This window comes from Eutrigla gurnardus (assembly GCF_963514095.1).
Source record: "Eutrigla gurnardus genome assembly, chromosome: 8".
NCBI classification, from domain to species: Eukaryota; Metazoa; Chordata; class Actinopteri; order Perciformes; family Triglidae; genus Eutrigla; species Eutrigla gurnardus.
Genome location: NC_139922.1, coordinates 22,385,078 through 22,399,644, shown reverse-complemented (window position 1 = coordinate 22,399,644; position 14,567 = coordinate 22,385,078). Strand labels below are relative to the sequence as shown.

The window sequence follows — 14,567 nt, the reverse complement described above, 5'->3', positions numbered from 1 at the left end:
CTGAATGACGGATTATAATTAAATTAGTGACCTCTTAAGCAGAGATCAGACAAGACTGTGTCGAGAGATCAATATCAAACAAACTCCAATCAATTGGATTTTGTGCTTGCTGGGTTTTTGGGGAAATCCAGATTGTTTATCACAAGTAACATCAATGTTTGGCTTGTACATCCGATGATTTCAGGTCTGTTGTGTACAAACACATTTTCTCATGTTCTTGACCAGCTCCTATGAATGTCCTTTGTGGATTTTGATATGGAACTCCCGCTCACTTTCAGATTAGCAGTTGAATTCGAAGGCTATCAGAATCTGAATAACACTCTCACCCTGTCTACTCCTCTGCCTTCCGAGTCTAATCTATTGGTTAAACCTTTATCTTTAATCCTCCAGCGGGACTCGGGAGCCTTGTCTGAAAGGTCCATCGCCCTGTCTGGTGCCGGCGACAAGGTGTTAGAGCTGCTAATCCTCATTCAAGGCTCCGCTACACCTGTATCCTTTCCAGGGGCAGTGTAATCCCAAACTCTGGCTCCCGACACAAAGCACACAAAGTCACGCTCACTCGCAGTTGAATACTCATACACAAGCACACAGGGAGGTGCGATAACTTGGGGTGGGGGGGGACAACCCGATCACGATACAGCGAGGCATCAGATATGCTCAGCAGCCAGGTGTGCTCCAACTGTCACACCCTCTCTCCATCTCCGTCTCATGTCTAGCTACGTCTATCTGAGAAACAGTACATGATTATTGCAGTGGAGTGATTACAACCGTCCCCTGCTTGCCATGCTTTCAGAATCAAATATAATAGGAAATATGACAAATAATGCAGAAGGAAATGACTATTCTTCTATCAAAGCATTCAGTATAAAATTCTGTTGTCATAAAAGTTAGTCCATCTTCAGTCTGCAGCAGGCAAAAAAAAAAAGCAAAAAAGAAGGAAATTCAAGAATGGCAGTCAAGTAAGTCCATTTTAATCCTCCCTTTGTCCTCTGGTCATTCTATTTGAAATATCCACAGGAGGGTGTTTGTGTTTTTTTAAGAAAAGAAGTAAAAAGCCATGGTGGAGTATTCCAGGCGGTTTGGGGTGTTGAGCAGAGTGCAGCGCTCGTCTCAGTTCAGTGATAAATCACCATCAGCAGCCGCACAAGATGAGAGAAATCACTAACGGCTGATTGGAGGATACTTCTTGGCTTCTCCCCTTGGGCGCGACGGTAAGTGCACTCCCCCACTGCAACGGGGCGGGGGGGGGGGGGGGACACAAAAGGCGGTTGTTCCCCAGCGGTGGAGGAGCCTGCTGCTCTGGACGCTGCACTACTGCTGAAGCTGATTTCGCATGGATTTTACACTGTGTAATTTCCCTCTCTCTCTCTTCTTTCCCTTTTCCAGGGCTGGGCTCTCTTTTCTAGTCCCCCCCCACACCTCATTTGCTACCCTCTCCCTCCTCCTCACTCGCTCCTCTCCCCCTGCCTCGCTCTGCTTGTCTGCAGGCAAGAGAGCAAGCACTGGAAAGCCCATGCATACTGTTTGAGCAGGACAGGACAAGATAACCACCAAAGCTACATAAAAGTGAATGAAATATCAAGGTACGAGTGCACCGCACTATCGAGGCACGAGGGGAACGGGTTCATTCATCTTATGGCATGCGAGCGATTCTGTGTCACCTTGAGTTGTTATGAGAAGGTATTAGAAAGGAAAGGAAGATTGCAGTTCACACCAGTAAAAAAAGAAATAATGCTCAAAGCAGGTAGAGAGCTTGAGACTGGCTGTGCATTCAGATGAGGTTGTGGGCTGCCACAAAGAAGGAGGATGAAGAAACAGTTGGGGGAGGCGGGGGAGAGAGGGGGAATAAGTGAATAACAGGTGTGACGGGATACATTGAAAGATATGGAGGAGAGCCAAGAGAGAAAATGTAAATGCCTGTGTGGGAGAGCAGCGACGAAGCTGAGATGGGTGCAACAACGGTTTTCTGCAGTAATCAGAATGACCTGCTGAGGAAGAGGAGGAGGAGGGGGAGGAGGGAGGTGAGGTGGCGGAGGCATATGGAGACATTTCATTTTAAGTATCTGCCCAGTCTGGGACATATCTGTGAGTAAAAATCTTCTCTCCTCTTCTCCCAGTGAAACGCTACGCACAATCAGAGAATTGGTTAGCTCATTTTCAATTTAAAAAAAGGCTTTGCATGCACATTTGCTGCAGTGTCACTGCCAAGTACCACTGGGCTGGAAGAGGGAGACGGTCCACGGGGCAGACAGGATTAGAGTCATCGACTCCAACACGCTATTATTATAGTTTTTACACTACGCAACCACCAATCAGGGCTGACCTTTCTACTGTCACCTTCATGTCATTTTCTTATTTTCCCATCTTTGCGTGCTTGAAGTACATCAGAGGGATTCATCAGATGCCAAGAGCAGCTTATCTTCAATTCATGTTGGCTGTTAGTTCAACAGGCTTACACGCGTAATTCAGCTTGAATGCTGCACCGTCACTAATACCGAATGCACCCCACGTAGTTTACACTTAGTTAACACACACACACATCCAGGCAGACAGCCCTCTTGTCGCGATATCTGTCGCACTCATGCATCACCCGGCCCGTATATCTGTCTGCTTTAGATTTTCATCCCCAACGCAAAAGGTCAGTGTGTTATGCGGAAATAATCTGAAATATCAACTGGCCGCTCCACAAGTCGGAGAAAGTAGAGGGCATTTAAATTGACGGGTCTCTCTTGTACAGCTCATGTCACGATCTGCTTCCAGCTTAAATACCAGCACTTGTCAGCTCACATTATCCGCTACTGATTCTTGCACTTCTTTCTTTTTTTTTTTTTTACTAACCTGGACAAAGGGCAGGCCGCCCTTCCGTTCCTCAGCTGAAGTCTCACATGAGCATATACTGCCACAGATCTCAACCCTACGTGAGTAATGAACACAAACGCAGAGCAAAAGCTGGAAGGTATTCCAGTCTTCCTGTTATATTCCACAAAACAACATTCTGCAAATTGCACATCACCAAACTGCATGAGAGGTGTGAGGTGCTTCTGTCTCGTAAAAATGTTAATGTGAACACGAGTACAAGAAAGAGGAATTGCAAGTGCTAAGTTTATTATGGCAAAGGGAAAAGGAGAAAAAAGGCAGCTGGAGTGAGGGGGGAACAGTGGGGAGATAAAAGGAATAATAAAATATGTTGGAAAAAAGCAGACTCTTCAAGCGAAACCGTCCTTTTCTTTAGAAAAGGGGCAGCACAGGGAGTCACAGGGCTGATCGCAGCAGAGCAATGGAATACAGGCAGAATTTCAACAGTGTTCTCATTATTTATTTACTGCTCTGAGGAAAAGACTGCCAGTACATAATACACTGGTGCAAGAGCTATATTTTGTATTTTTGCATATATGTGTGCGTATCATGCACGCGACCTGACTGCCATATCCACGTAAGAGTTAGCAGCAGCAGCTTCATTCACATTCTGGAGAAGTCACTGTGTGTGAAAGCTATTTCAGAGAGGAAAAGATGAGCCAGTCACCTCTAAGTGGCAGAGAGAAGGCATGAGATGGGGATTCAGACTGTGGAGAGAAGGATAAATGAATGAATGGAAGAAAGGGGGGAAAAAAAGTCACTGTGTGGAGAGGAGTCTCCATGATCGGCAACTGTGTCTAATCGTAGTTGAGTGGAGGAAACTTTGTTCAGCAGTAGCGTGCACTTGTTAATTAATTATCTGAGGAAACACTGATGTACATCAAAGGAGGGCAGGCATCGTGCTGCGAATCGATCAATTCTTCAAAAGCAAGTCGGTATCCTAAATGCGTTTGTAAATTTGGTTTCTTTCAAATTATTGTTGCTGTTGGTTTCAAATGTAATAAATCACCAAATCGTTGATAAAGGTGTCCCACAAGGATCAACAGTAGGCCCTGTGTTATTAGATAAATATACATTTTTCCAACTGTGGACTGCAGTGTTCATATTTATGCTGATGATATAATGTTGCTGACCTCTAGGGTCAGAGTGTAATATCAAGGCCTGTAATATCCACCCTCTCAATATTAATTCTATAAATCTCATGTTTAACTCACTCAGAAGCTAAAAACTCAGATTGGATTCTCACAGCAGGACAGAACGTTTCTTTGATCCACCATTGCCATTTGATTCATTACTCAAGATGGCTATCGCATAACTATAATGCCATCCTATCCAAGTTGCAGAGAAATCTGACATCCTATCGCAGTTCAAAGTGCACAACCATGATTTCAGTTCAGAATAGTTTGGAATGAACAACAAAACAAAAAAAGCACATATTTCAAGTTCTGCTCATGGATACTTTTAATAATACATGTTGTTGTGATTTTTTTTGTGGGGGGGTCTGAGTCATCTCTGGATTCTCGCAAAATAAAAATCATGATTTTAGGGATCTGAATGAATTATGCCTAGCTAAGTAATGTAAAAAAGTAGAAACCATGCAGTGAAGATTTTGACTTTGAGCACTGTGTTTTAAAGTGAGCTTGTTTTGTAACATCATCATGTAAATAGATAATTTATTTTTATGAAAGGCGAGAGAAGAGACCCAGAAACACGCTGACACACTTGAGATTTGTTGAGCAGAATAAAGAGTTGAATTATCCGTCTATCATAAAAGGCTGACTGGCATGTGGGACGTGTAAGTCCTCTTTCACAAATTAATGACTTTTCTTGGCAGACGGGGAGATTGGCCAGGGAGGGGAGGGGCGGTATTCCCCAACGTCAACCCATCACTGCTCTTAAGTCTTCACTCATCGCAACTCTATGTCCTCTATTCCCAATTCTCATCTCGCTCTGCTTACTGTGTCGCAGCAGGCTTAACACAGAGCGGCGATGGGCTGGAACAAGGAGCGGAGGGAGATAAAGGGGATGTAAGGGGTAACGGAGGGAGGGAGGTGAGGGATTTGGCTCTGACCAACACCGTCTCACCTGTGAAGAAGGAAGACGAGGCCAGAGAGATTTCAGAGCATTCAATGAGCTGCTGGACCGGCCTTAATAAGGACCCCGCTGAGAGCCGCTGGTGGCATTTTAGCAATAAAAGACAACGAGCAAAACAAGAACATGGGGAGGGATTGTAGCAGTTTGAGCAGTGTGAGGCAGCCGGTTCAGAAACAAAGGAAGTCCAGTGGGCGGCGAAGGGCAATTACCACGGTACCGTAGGGGAGGAGAAAGCTTAGTGAGAGTGGCCTTATTAATCTGAGTGCTAATGTAGGGACCATGAGTCTTCATCTCCTTCACCCACCCCCCAACCCAGCGAAGGCGTGTGGCTCAGCCAGGTACAATATTAGATTCATAAAGGCTCAGTGAGAGCTAAATTAATTCCTCAGTTAATACATTATATCATCAACTATTAATTCTGTAATAATGCCGGCCGTGTGACGACTCCAGCTGTGAGATTCCAGATAATTCCCAAGCCCTTTTTCCGACCATGATGCCTTATCTTCACTGACTCTTCAGATCAATAAATACTATATCATTCTCCTAGCTATGCGTTTAATGATCCATATCGACATCTTTCACCTACTTGCCCACAAGGACACGTGTGCGTGGACACATACACCCGCTTTGATGCATTATGGAGAGAAAACGTACAAAACCTCATTAATTCCAGCTCCATCCCTCCTTAGTGATCTCACCTAATGTGATCCCCAATGGCTGCCCGCTGTCTAAATGCCTGCTTTTACAGCCAGAAGCTTTGATATTATTCTGGTCCAGCTCAGAGCTCTGCGCTCTCATGTTTCTAACATTAAAACAAAAAAAAATAAAATTCCCTCCTAATTACCCTTTAGATACAATACAAGCGGTGCAGCACAATGCTGAAATATGAATGATTTTTTTTTTTGCTAATACGCCAAAAGCCTTGCACGGATCCTTGGAAGATTATTAAAAAAAAAAAGAAAAACAGGCCTCTCTTTCTGTCAGTGTGAGCATATAATAAACCAAACATATCCCACCCAGGTGTTTTAAGACATCTGCGAGCTGTGCCTCTCCTCCTCCCACACACTCCTACTTATTTGCCCCAGGCTCATCCAAATCAATATATCATTAGCCAGTCTCTTCACTCACCCCCCCCCCCCCCCTCTTCTCCATCCAGAGAAGCTTACCTCCCCTCCCACTCCACTCTCCCAACACATTTCACACTATTTCATGCTGTTTTTCTACCGATACCTCGCGTCTCATCTACACCCCTTTGGCCTCCACCACCCAACTCTCACTTCAGCTCTGCGTCTGTCCTTTGTGTATCCCTGTATTTCTATGTGGAAGGGGGGAGGGGGGGGGGGGGGGTAAATGGGAGACTATGGGGGTTAAAGGTGTAAGGGAGGAATAGGGTAGAGATGGAGATAGTGTGAGGGCAGGCATTGCCAAAATATGAAGTGGGGGGAAAGAAAGAGATGGAAGCAGTAGGGGGAGGGGAAGCTGGCTGGCTGACTGCTGGCTGGCTATGTGGGTGAAATGAATGTGTAATTGCGTTGTAGTGGCTCACCAGACAACGGAGTGATAGCAGAGGAGCGACAGTCACTCCCCGGTGGAGGCGGCTGAGCCTGTGGGTTGCTCTGCATGTTGGGTAAACAGAAAAGGTTGTCAGTAGCGGGAAGTAACACAACCGAACCCTGCTGCAGGGTGTCAAACAGGGCCGGGGCTGATGGAACCACGGGGGCAGGCATGACTGAACAGGTGTCTGAACAGGTTGTTTTAATGTAAATAGCTGTTAAAGATTAGGGACTGTGTTACTGGCCCACTTTTGAACAAAACACACACCATCACTGTCCCTTCTATCCCCCCGGCCTTCACACAAAACAGGCCACCCATTCACTCACAAACCCACCCCGCCCTCCTTCCATTTTTTTTTTTATTTCTCTCCTCAATCTCCTCTTTATTTTCCTTTCCCCCTTCCTCTTTCCCTCCACTTAGAAGGACGCGAGGAGGGGTGAAGAAGAGGGTAATTAAAATGGGGACGCTGTGCAGTGAAAGACAGTAACGAGCTCCATCTCGTCCCTAAGAGATGGACGTATAAATGGAACAAAAACATATTGTGTGTGTGCTACAGAAATAGGTAAACAGTATATGGTCTCAGATGTTATTTTCCTCCAAATAAGAGTAGAAATAGATTACTTTGACGACCCAGTTGCCTCTCTCTCTCTCTCTCTCTCACACACACACACACACACACACACACACACACACACACACACACAAACACACACACACACACACACACACACTAGGAACAAAGCAGCAGAACAGAGCTTTGATTGATGTGAATAGCTCCAGGACAACTAAGGAAACAGGTGAGATAGTAGCAGCTCTGAGAGAGGAGAGGGGGATCAGATCCCAGAAACTGCACCATGGTAACTGTGGAGGGACAGAGAGAGAGAGAGAGAGAGAGAGAGAGAGAGAGAGAGAGAGAGAGATTGGCAAGACCAGGGAGGGTGCAGATGGAAGAGTCACCTTGAGGAGGAAGAGGGGCAGGAGGAAGGGAAGGGACACGGCGGCGATGCCAATTTATTTCTTTTCAACTCGCAAAGCTTGTAGATAATAAGAAGCACACTCGATGTGCAATTCAACTGTATCCGGGCGTGATTGCACAAAATGGTCAGAACGTGTGATAACTACGGGAGAAAATCCTTTAATCCTGAGAAAGGCTTCACAGGTGTCAAAAAAAACCAAACAAACAGTGGCAGTCTGTCCCATGTTGACTAAACACGGGAGTCAGAGGAGCTCTGGGAGGAAATGAAATCATATTGATCCAACTCACAGATTGATTTCCAAGAATATGAGTGCACTGCGTTGAGTGGTCGATGTAGCGTTTATCCACAACACTGTCGTCCTTAAACTCACCTGGGTTTCTGTTGATGGCAGCTACAAATACAGCTTTGAGATCTGTGGTGAGATATCTTCCAGGACTCAAAAGCTAAGTAAGTGGGGAGGATTAATCCATTTATACAGTCAAATAATGTAAACGTTGACAGGAATCATGGAATTGTCAGGAGTTTATGATATTTTACTGTTATTTTGAAATCCTGAAAACCAATGAGGATATACCACTTCCCCTCATTACACAACAGTGACATCTGCTGGTGGAGTACTGACACAGAATAACACCAGTTTGGTGATATTCTATAATCCTCTTATTCCAATGAAAAGACCAAAATTAACAATGAATTGATCTGTGTAGCCATATGTCTGTGCCACCTCCAAAAACAATTTAAAAACACACCAATGATCCACACCACAGCAGTGAGTTCATTCATTGCCATGAACGTCGGCCCTGTAGTTTATTTTTGAGTCTGTCTATCGTCTGCCTGTTTTACATACTCACATTAGTGCCAATACTAGAGCTGGAAATAGTCCCAACAAATATATTTATTAAGTAGCTTTTGCTAAAAAACTGAAGTGCCCATCTGTTTAAGGGGAATTTATTTTGGAAATCACTAGTCTTTTCTTTTTTTTTTTAAATACAGCGATATATTTGTGGGCTGTTTTCAAAAAGCATGCACACCCAGACAATAAATACTAGGTGCTGCACAAAAGATGGACAAAAATAGAGTCTGCACACTATAGATAATGCTCCCATGAAGCTATATTTGAATACATCTTCTTCAGACAAGAAGAACCGTTTTTAAAGATTTACATTTTCAGCAGAACACATGGGCTGAGAGTCTTATCCTTGAAATTTGCTCAGGGAAGAATTAACTGAACGCTCTTACTTGTTTAAAGGTATAACGTCCGATTTAAAACGGCATGTATTATTCTATGAGATCCCCAAAAGAATTTAAACAAATCAAAACACAAGATTCACCACAGGCATTTTTTCACAGAAGACGTTTTCCTCTTCATAGTAGTAAAAGCAAAAGCGTAACTAATAACATTAATGATGGTTCTGTTCTATCCAAGTGTCCTAGAACGCGTCATTAATTTTATTATTTACACTTTTACTGCTGAGACAAATAATGTCTTCTGTGTAAAATTGCTGATGCATTAAATGGCACAGCCTGCCACGTATCCATCACTGTCATGCAAAAGCATTAGAATCTGAACAGTGTTGTAGAAATGAACGTTGTAAGGAATGTGATAGGAATCAAATCTGCTAATTAATCAACTATCTAACACCTACGCCCTGGATGTTGCCTGGATTAAGGACTATAGTGGATATATAGACTGCTCCAACATTAGAGAGCCAGACTTTTTTTGGAATCCATCGTTCCTGATTACAATGAGTCTGTTGTTGTTTGTTGCCCCATCGATCATCTTTACACTGAGTTTACACTGAGAATGCATCGCATTAGTTCTCACCGCATTACTTTGATCATCCATCTGAGGCGTTCAGGAACTAATTGTTGGATGTTCGCTAATTCATTTTTGGTTTACTCCTTACTGATGAGATGGTAATGATTCATTGGAGAAGCTCAAAGTATACCAAGTACAAGCCAGAAAGGGAGCGTTCTAGATGTTCCTGAAAAAGCTTTTACTTAATCAAATATATGTGTGTGTTTACACTCAGGAAAACACTGAGTTGCCCTTGAGTTTCATTGTGTTTCTGAGTGATGCCAGGCAGGTGTTTCCGACTGACAATAAGCACCAGCTAGGGCATGATGGGCTACACAAATACACCCCCCCCAAGAGGAAGTATTAACACAAGTAGCCGTGTCCTTTGTACTGCCAATTCTGTGTGATTTGGCCACGAGACAAAGGCTCATCGCAGATGTGGGAGTATTAGGAATGTATTTTAGGTTTGGCCCTGCAGAGGAATTATGTTAATGTTGAAACGCTTCATGTTTTAAAGTGCACCCCAGACTGCATTTGTGAAGATGCACTATAGCTTTGCCGCACAGTTTATTGGAAATTATGTCCGTACCAGACCAAGGACACATCACTTCTTGTGAGTGCTGACAAATTAAACATTGATCTGGCACTAATGTCAGAAGAACAAATTAAATTGAACTGGAAATATTGAATGGAAGTACCTCAGATATTAAAAAAATATGTTGAAGTAAGATGTGTATTCAAATGTCATCCCTACATAGGACATTGTAATTCTGACAATCTAAAACTTGATATACAACATGTAAAACGTTCAATCACATCAATTCTGTGACCCATTATTATGTGACAAGCTACATTTATCACATTCTTTATTTTTGATAGATGCTACCAAATGTACAGTCACCATCACATTTATATAGGTTGAATACATTTTTATAGCTGTCAGTGACCCTGGATAGATTGGGTCCTACATTTTCATAACTGTAAAGAAAAAAAATCCAAAGATACAAAGAGAGTCACACATTTAGATGTGGTCTTTCTAATGGGATCACCCAAATCAAAATGTGTGACCCTCTTCATGTTTGTGGAGTTATTTATATCCTTTGATAAAATGTTAGAAAACATATGCAGGACACAGAATCTAATGGACAGTATTCAGTGTAACTCTGGCAAGCAGGCAGGGATGAGAAAATTACGATGAAAGTCATTCATAGCTTTTCATTTCCAATTACTTCGCAGATTCTGATTAATAATAAAAAATATAATCAACAAATATACATTTTTAATGATGTTAAGACTTAATTGAATCCCGGGGGGGGAATTCACAAGCCACCCAGCAGTGGGCTGTATAAAGTCATAACAATGAGCTCAACCTTTACCAGCCGTAACGTTAAAGTGATGAACACATCACCATAGCAATATTTATAACCCACTGCTAAAATTATCATTATTCTGAAATGGCCCCGTTCTACTTAATGAGCATAATGAATGCCTTTGGCACACAGAGTATAGTTTAATGCTGATACTTTTTGTTCTTTTACTCAAATAAAAATGTTATGACATTTAATTGAAAAACACTAAAAGTAAAATAGTTTAGCACGTGTTCCACCGCCGGCCAGCAGGGGGCCTCAGTGCACCGTTCGGTAGCCGCGCACACAGGCACAACAAACCTATTTCCCACCACTCTTGCTGGTGGAACCACGTGACAGCAACAAGGGGCGTGTGTGTGTGCGCGCGCGTGTCCTTGCAACGGAAGTCGAACGTTGTTGTTGCCGATAACTTCCTCCACCCGAAGCTAAGCCGCTAAATGCAGACTGTTTTAAAGCAAACATGTCGTACTGTTGCGTGCCCGGTTGTACAAATCGACGTTCTCCAGGCAGCGAACTGAAATATTTCAGGATACCGTCCGGATCCCGACCGTTTCAGGCCAACCGGAGACGTTTATGGCAACAAGCCCTCCAGCGAGTGAACGGCAGTATCGATGGGCACAAGACGAACGCTCGTATTTGTGGCGCTCATTTTATCTCACGTAAGACAACCGTGCTGTAATTCGACGTTTCTACGTTTCTAGTGTTGTAACGGCTGGCTGGGCCCCGGTACGTCGCGTTTGGTGTAACCTCGGCGCGGTGACGTCAATAGCAAGTTGAAAACCTTTTTGTGTTTGTTTGTTATTGTCTTTAGAGAAAGCCTCCTTGGATTGCAACAGTCCCGACTTTGTGCCTTCGGTGTTCACATGCACGAAACAGAGCCCCAAGGAAAAGGTGAACAGGTAAGAAACGTAAACGGATGCTAGTGTGAGGTTTTCCGCCATATAAAACAAGCAAACCCTGTAATGCGTATATTATCATTACATTTGTGGCGCTGTAAAGAGTTAGTCAGTGAACTTTTGCTGTTTTATAGATAATTAGCTAACTGCTTCAACTTACTACTAATGCCTCCCACACCACAAGCTGTTCATGGTCACCATCTTTATTTGAAAAGTGCAAAGTTTTTTTTCCTCCACCTTGATCAGTAGAAGACACATTTATGTTGTTTCCAGATGAAATAGTGTTCACATCTTCTTCTTTTTTTTTAAAGGTTTGAGGGTCGTAGAAGAAGCCTGCGCCATAAAACCAATGTGGACACTCCACCTAGAGCGGATTCTCCTGTGGACCTCCACACCTCTGTTTTGATAGAGGGAACGGAGACTCCATCAGTGCCAAAGGTAGCAGCTTCTACATGAATTTCACGCTTTGACAGTATATTTAGTTGTGTTTGTCCTTAGACGACATATAAGTTTACTTCAGGGTGGGTCTCTTCTGTGTGTTTTTCCCAGGAAGGAGAAACCTCGCCTAAACAGCCCGAGACCGAAACCACGCCGATTAAATCACAACCAACAACAAGCCCATTCAAGGCACCATTGTCATTTAAAGCACAGACGGGCTGCCGAGACCTGGACAAAGGGAGTCCCATTGTGCTCCTGAAACGTGTACACGTGCCAGCAAGTGTATACCAGCGTGATGAGTCCAATCAGAACTTCACCGATACATCACAGCTTCTAGAACACAAACAACTGCATGAAGAAGAAACAACCTTTGTCTGTGAACATTGCGGAAAGATTTTGACAAGTCAAGCCGATTTCACTGAGCACCAGTGTGTCCCCGAGCCTTCCTTTCCGTGCAACATCTGTGATCGATCCTTCGCTACAACCCATAACCTCAAGCGTCACAAGCTGCTGCATGTCAAAGATGGAAGGAAGTGCCACACGTGCGGCGTGCTGTTCTGTCAACGTCACAACCACGTTTTGTTCCAACCGTTGGCCGACACGGTAACCGAGTATGAAGAGGATCCCATCAACGTTGAGCCTCAAAAGGTCGTCAGTGATTTGAGGCCAAAAAACCATCCGCTGGCGAATCCTGAGCCGAGCCAGACTGCTGACTCGGATAAATGTGCTCAGAGCACAGTGACTGTTGCGCCTGGACCTTTAATCCAGACCTCATCTCCAGCCGTACACACAGAAATCCCTGTATCAAAAATCCCTGTATCAAAAATCCCTGTATCAAAACCCTCTGTGCCAGTGTTTCGAAAACCTCTCCCTGTGTCACTGCCCGCGTCGGTGACCAGGATCTCAAAGGACCCTGGTACTTCGTCTGCGTCTAAGCCACCCCTACCCAAGAACCCTGGTACTTCGTCTGCGTCTAAGCCACCCCTACCCAAGAACCCTCCAACCTTCACTGAAACCCGTCTCCCTGCACATCGAAAACTCCCACCCTCGCTAAAACTCTTTTCACCGCGGTTCCTCACCTCGGCGTTACTTGAGGTTAAAAGAAATTATGCATATATTTTAAGCAAACCGAGAAATGTTAAAAGGAAACGCGTGAAGGAGGAGCCATGCGAGCTGCCTCTGATTCCTCCAGATGAGCGAAGCGTCAAGCACATCAAAAAGGAATGAATTCCTTACGACCTTGGATGTTAAGCTCTGATCCAAACGCTGGGGAAGAAATGTACCCGTTTTAAAGACAAATGGTGATTGAATCAAGTACTTTGTTTTGCTGCAATTCAACCTCAGCTGGCTCATCACATTTTCCTTACTACTCATACCGAGACGCCTTAGAGCACATTCTGGCAAACACATTAATGTGTTTGCTGGATACTAAAACATGAGTTCATTTGGGCTCATTGTTGTGAACAAGTGTTCACATTTTGTTCCTATGCTATGTGTATACTGCTGCACTATTATCTTCCATGCCTATTTCCTTTGGCAGTTAGGACTAATAGGGTTCGGCACATCAATATGTTTTAATGTTTGAACGCATTATGCTGCTATTTTTATTTAGTAAGAGTTCTGTGTTTAGCTACTGTGCCCTCTATATCACCGATATGATGATATTTGTTTTTCCACTGTTAATAACACTGAGAAGATCCTGTAACTGACCTGGATTGTAAAACTGTTACTGTTACAACTGTTTGGACTGTATTCTGCAGTTTATAGGATGATAACCAGTTTAGTTCGCGAGCAAATGCACATTGCTATCAAGAATATGATGAATAACATTATCGAGAATTATATCTGACAAAAAATGTCAGTGAATTCAATTATCTACCTCAGTGACTGACAGCGTTTGTTCTTGTTTCCTCATAAACATTTTCCCCAATGCTGCAGCAATTCCAGTATTGGGGATACGCAAGTATTTTGGTTGGCCTGCGTCTACTAAAATTTTGAAATTTGGATTTATAAAGCAGGCTGGTGTATTACGAGAGGAAACTTCAGAGACTGCATTAACCTGCAGGGTTGCTGTAAGCCGAGGCTGACCCCTGAGACTCTTGTTAAATCTATTGCTATATGATTGCGATGTAAGTTAACCATATTGCATTATTTCCACTTTAAAGTTGATGCAAAACACCCTCTGACTCAGAAATAACATGTTTTAAAATGTTGCCATGATTGGTAATCTTGTTTTTGTTCATGTTTTTAATAAACTTTATTCTTGCTTTCAGTCACTACAGTCATGACATGACAATTTTATAGCAATGTTGTCTTAACCCTGTGTCGGGACCACTGTTAAAGCATTTGGACCTTTTAACATCAACATTAAAGTTCTCCATTTAAAAAACATTATGATTCTGTGATGAAAAATGTCTCCAGGTTTGTCCTGATGGTGGCACTAGAGAGACTTGAATTGACCCAAAAACGTTGCCTTCTGCCTGGACCGACCTCTTTATATATGTGCCATAGTGCATTAAAATGGTCTATGCTTATTCTGTGAGCTGCAATACAAAAGCCCATTGCTGAAAACTCCTCCACTGCAATG

At 43.4% G+C, this 14,567-nt stretch overlaps 1 protein-coding gene across 1 annotated transcript; it reads left to right on the top strand.

Moving 5' to 3' along the window:
* The first annotated feature begins 11,043 nt into the window (after positions 1-11,043).
* On the top strand, positions 11,044-14,438 carry LOC311017043 (uncharacterized protein). The gene is made up of 4 exons (XM_084015156.1): positions 11,044-11,305; positions 11,458-11,545; positions 11,854-11,980; positions 12,092-14,438. The coding sequence occupies exons 1-4, from the start codon at positions 11,107-11,109 to the stop codon at positions 13,205-13,207; spliced, it is 1,530 nt and encodes a 509-aa protein (XP_083871282.1). The 5' UTR covers positions 11,044-11,106; the 3' UTR covers positions 13,208-14,438.
* The last annotated feature ends 129 nt before the right edge of the window (positions 14,439-14,567 follow it).

What these genes read in the sequence shown, in the direction of transcription:
- LOC311017043 (XM_084015156.1), top strand. Translation starts at nt 11,107, where the DNA reads ATGTCGTACTGTTGCGTGCCCGGTTGTACAAATCGACGTTCTCCAGGC. An exon ending in CCCAAGGAAAAGGTGAACAG is followed by an intron (nt 11,546 to 11,853) that starts GTAAGAAACGTA and finishes TTTTTTTTAAAG; the next exon opens with GTTTGAGGGTCGTAGAAGAA. An exon ending in AGACTCCATCAGTGCCAAAG is followed by an intron (nt 11,981 to 12,091) that starts GTAGCAGCTTCT and finishes TGTTTTTCCCAG; the next exon opens with GAAGGAGAAACCTCGCCTAA.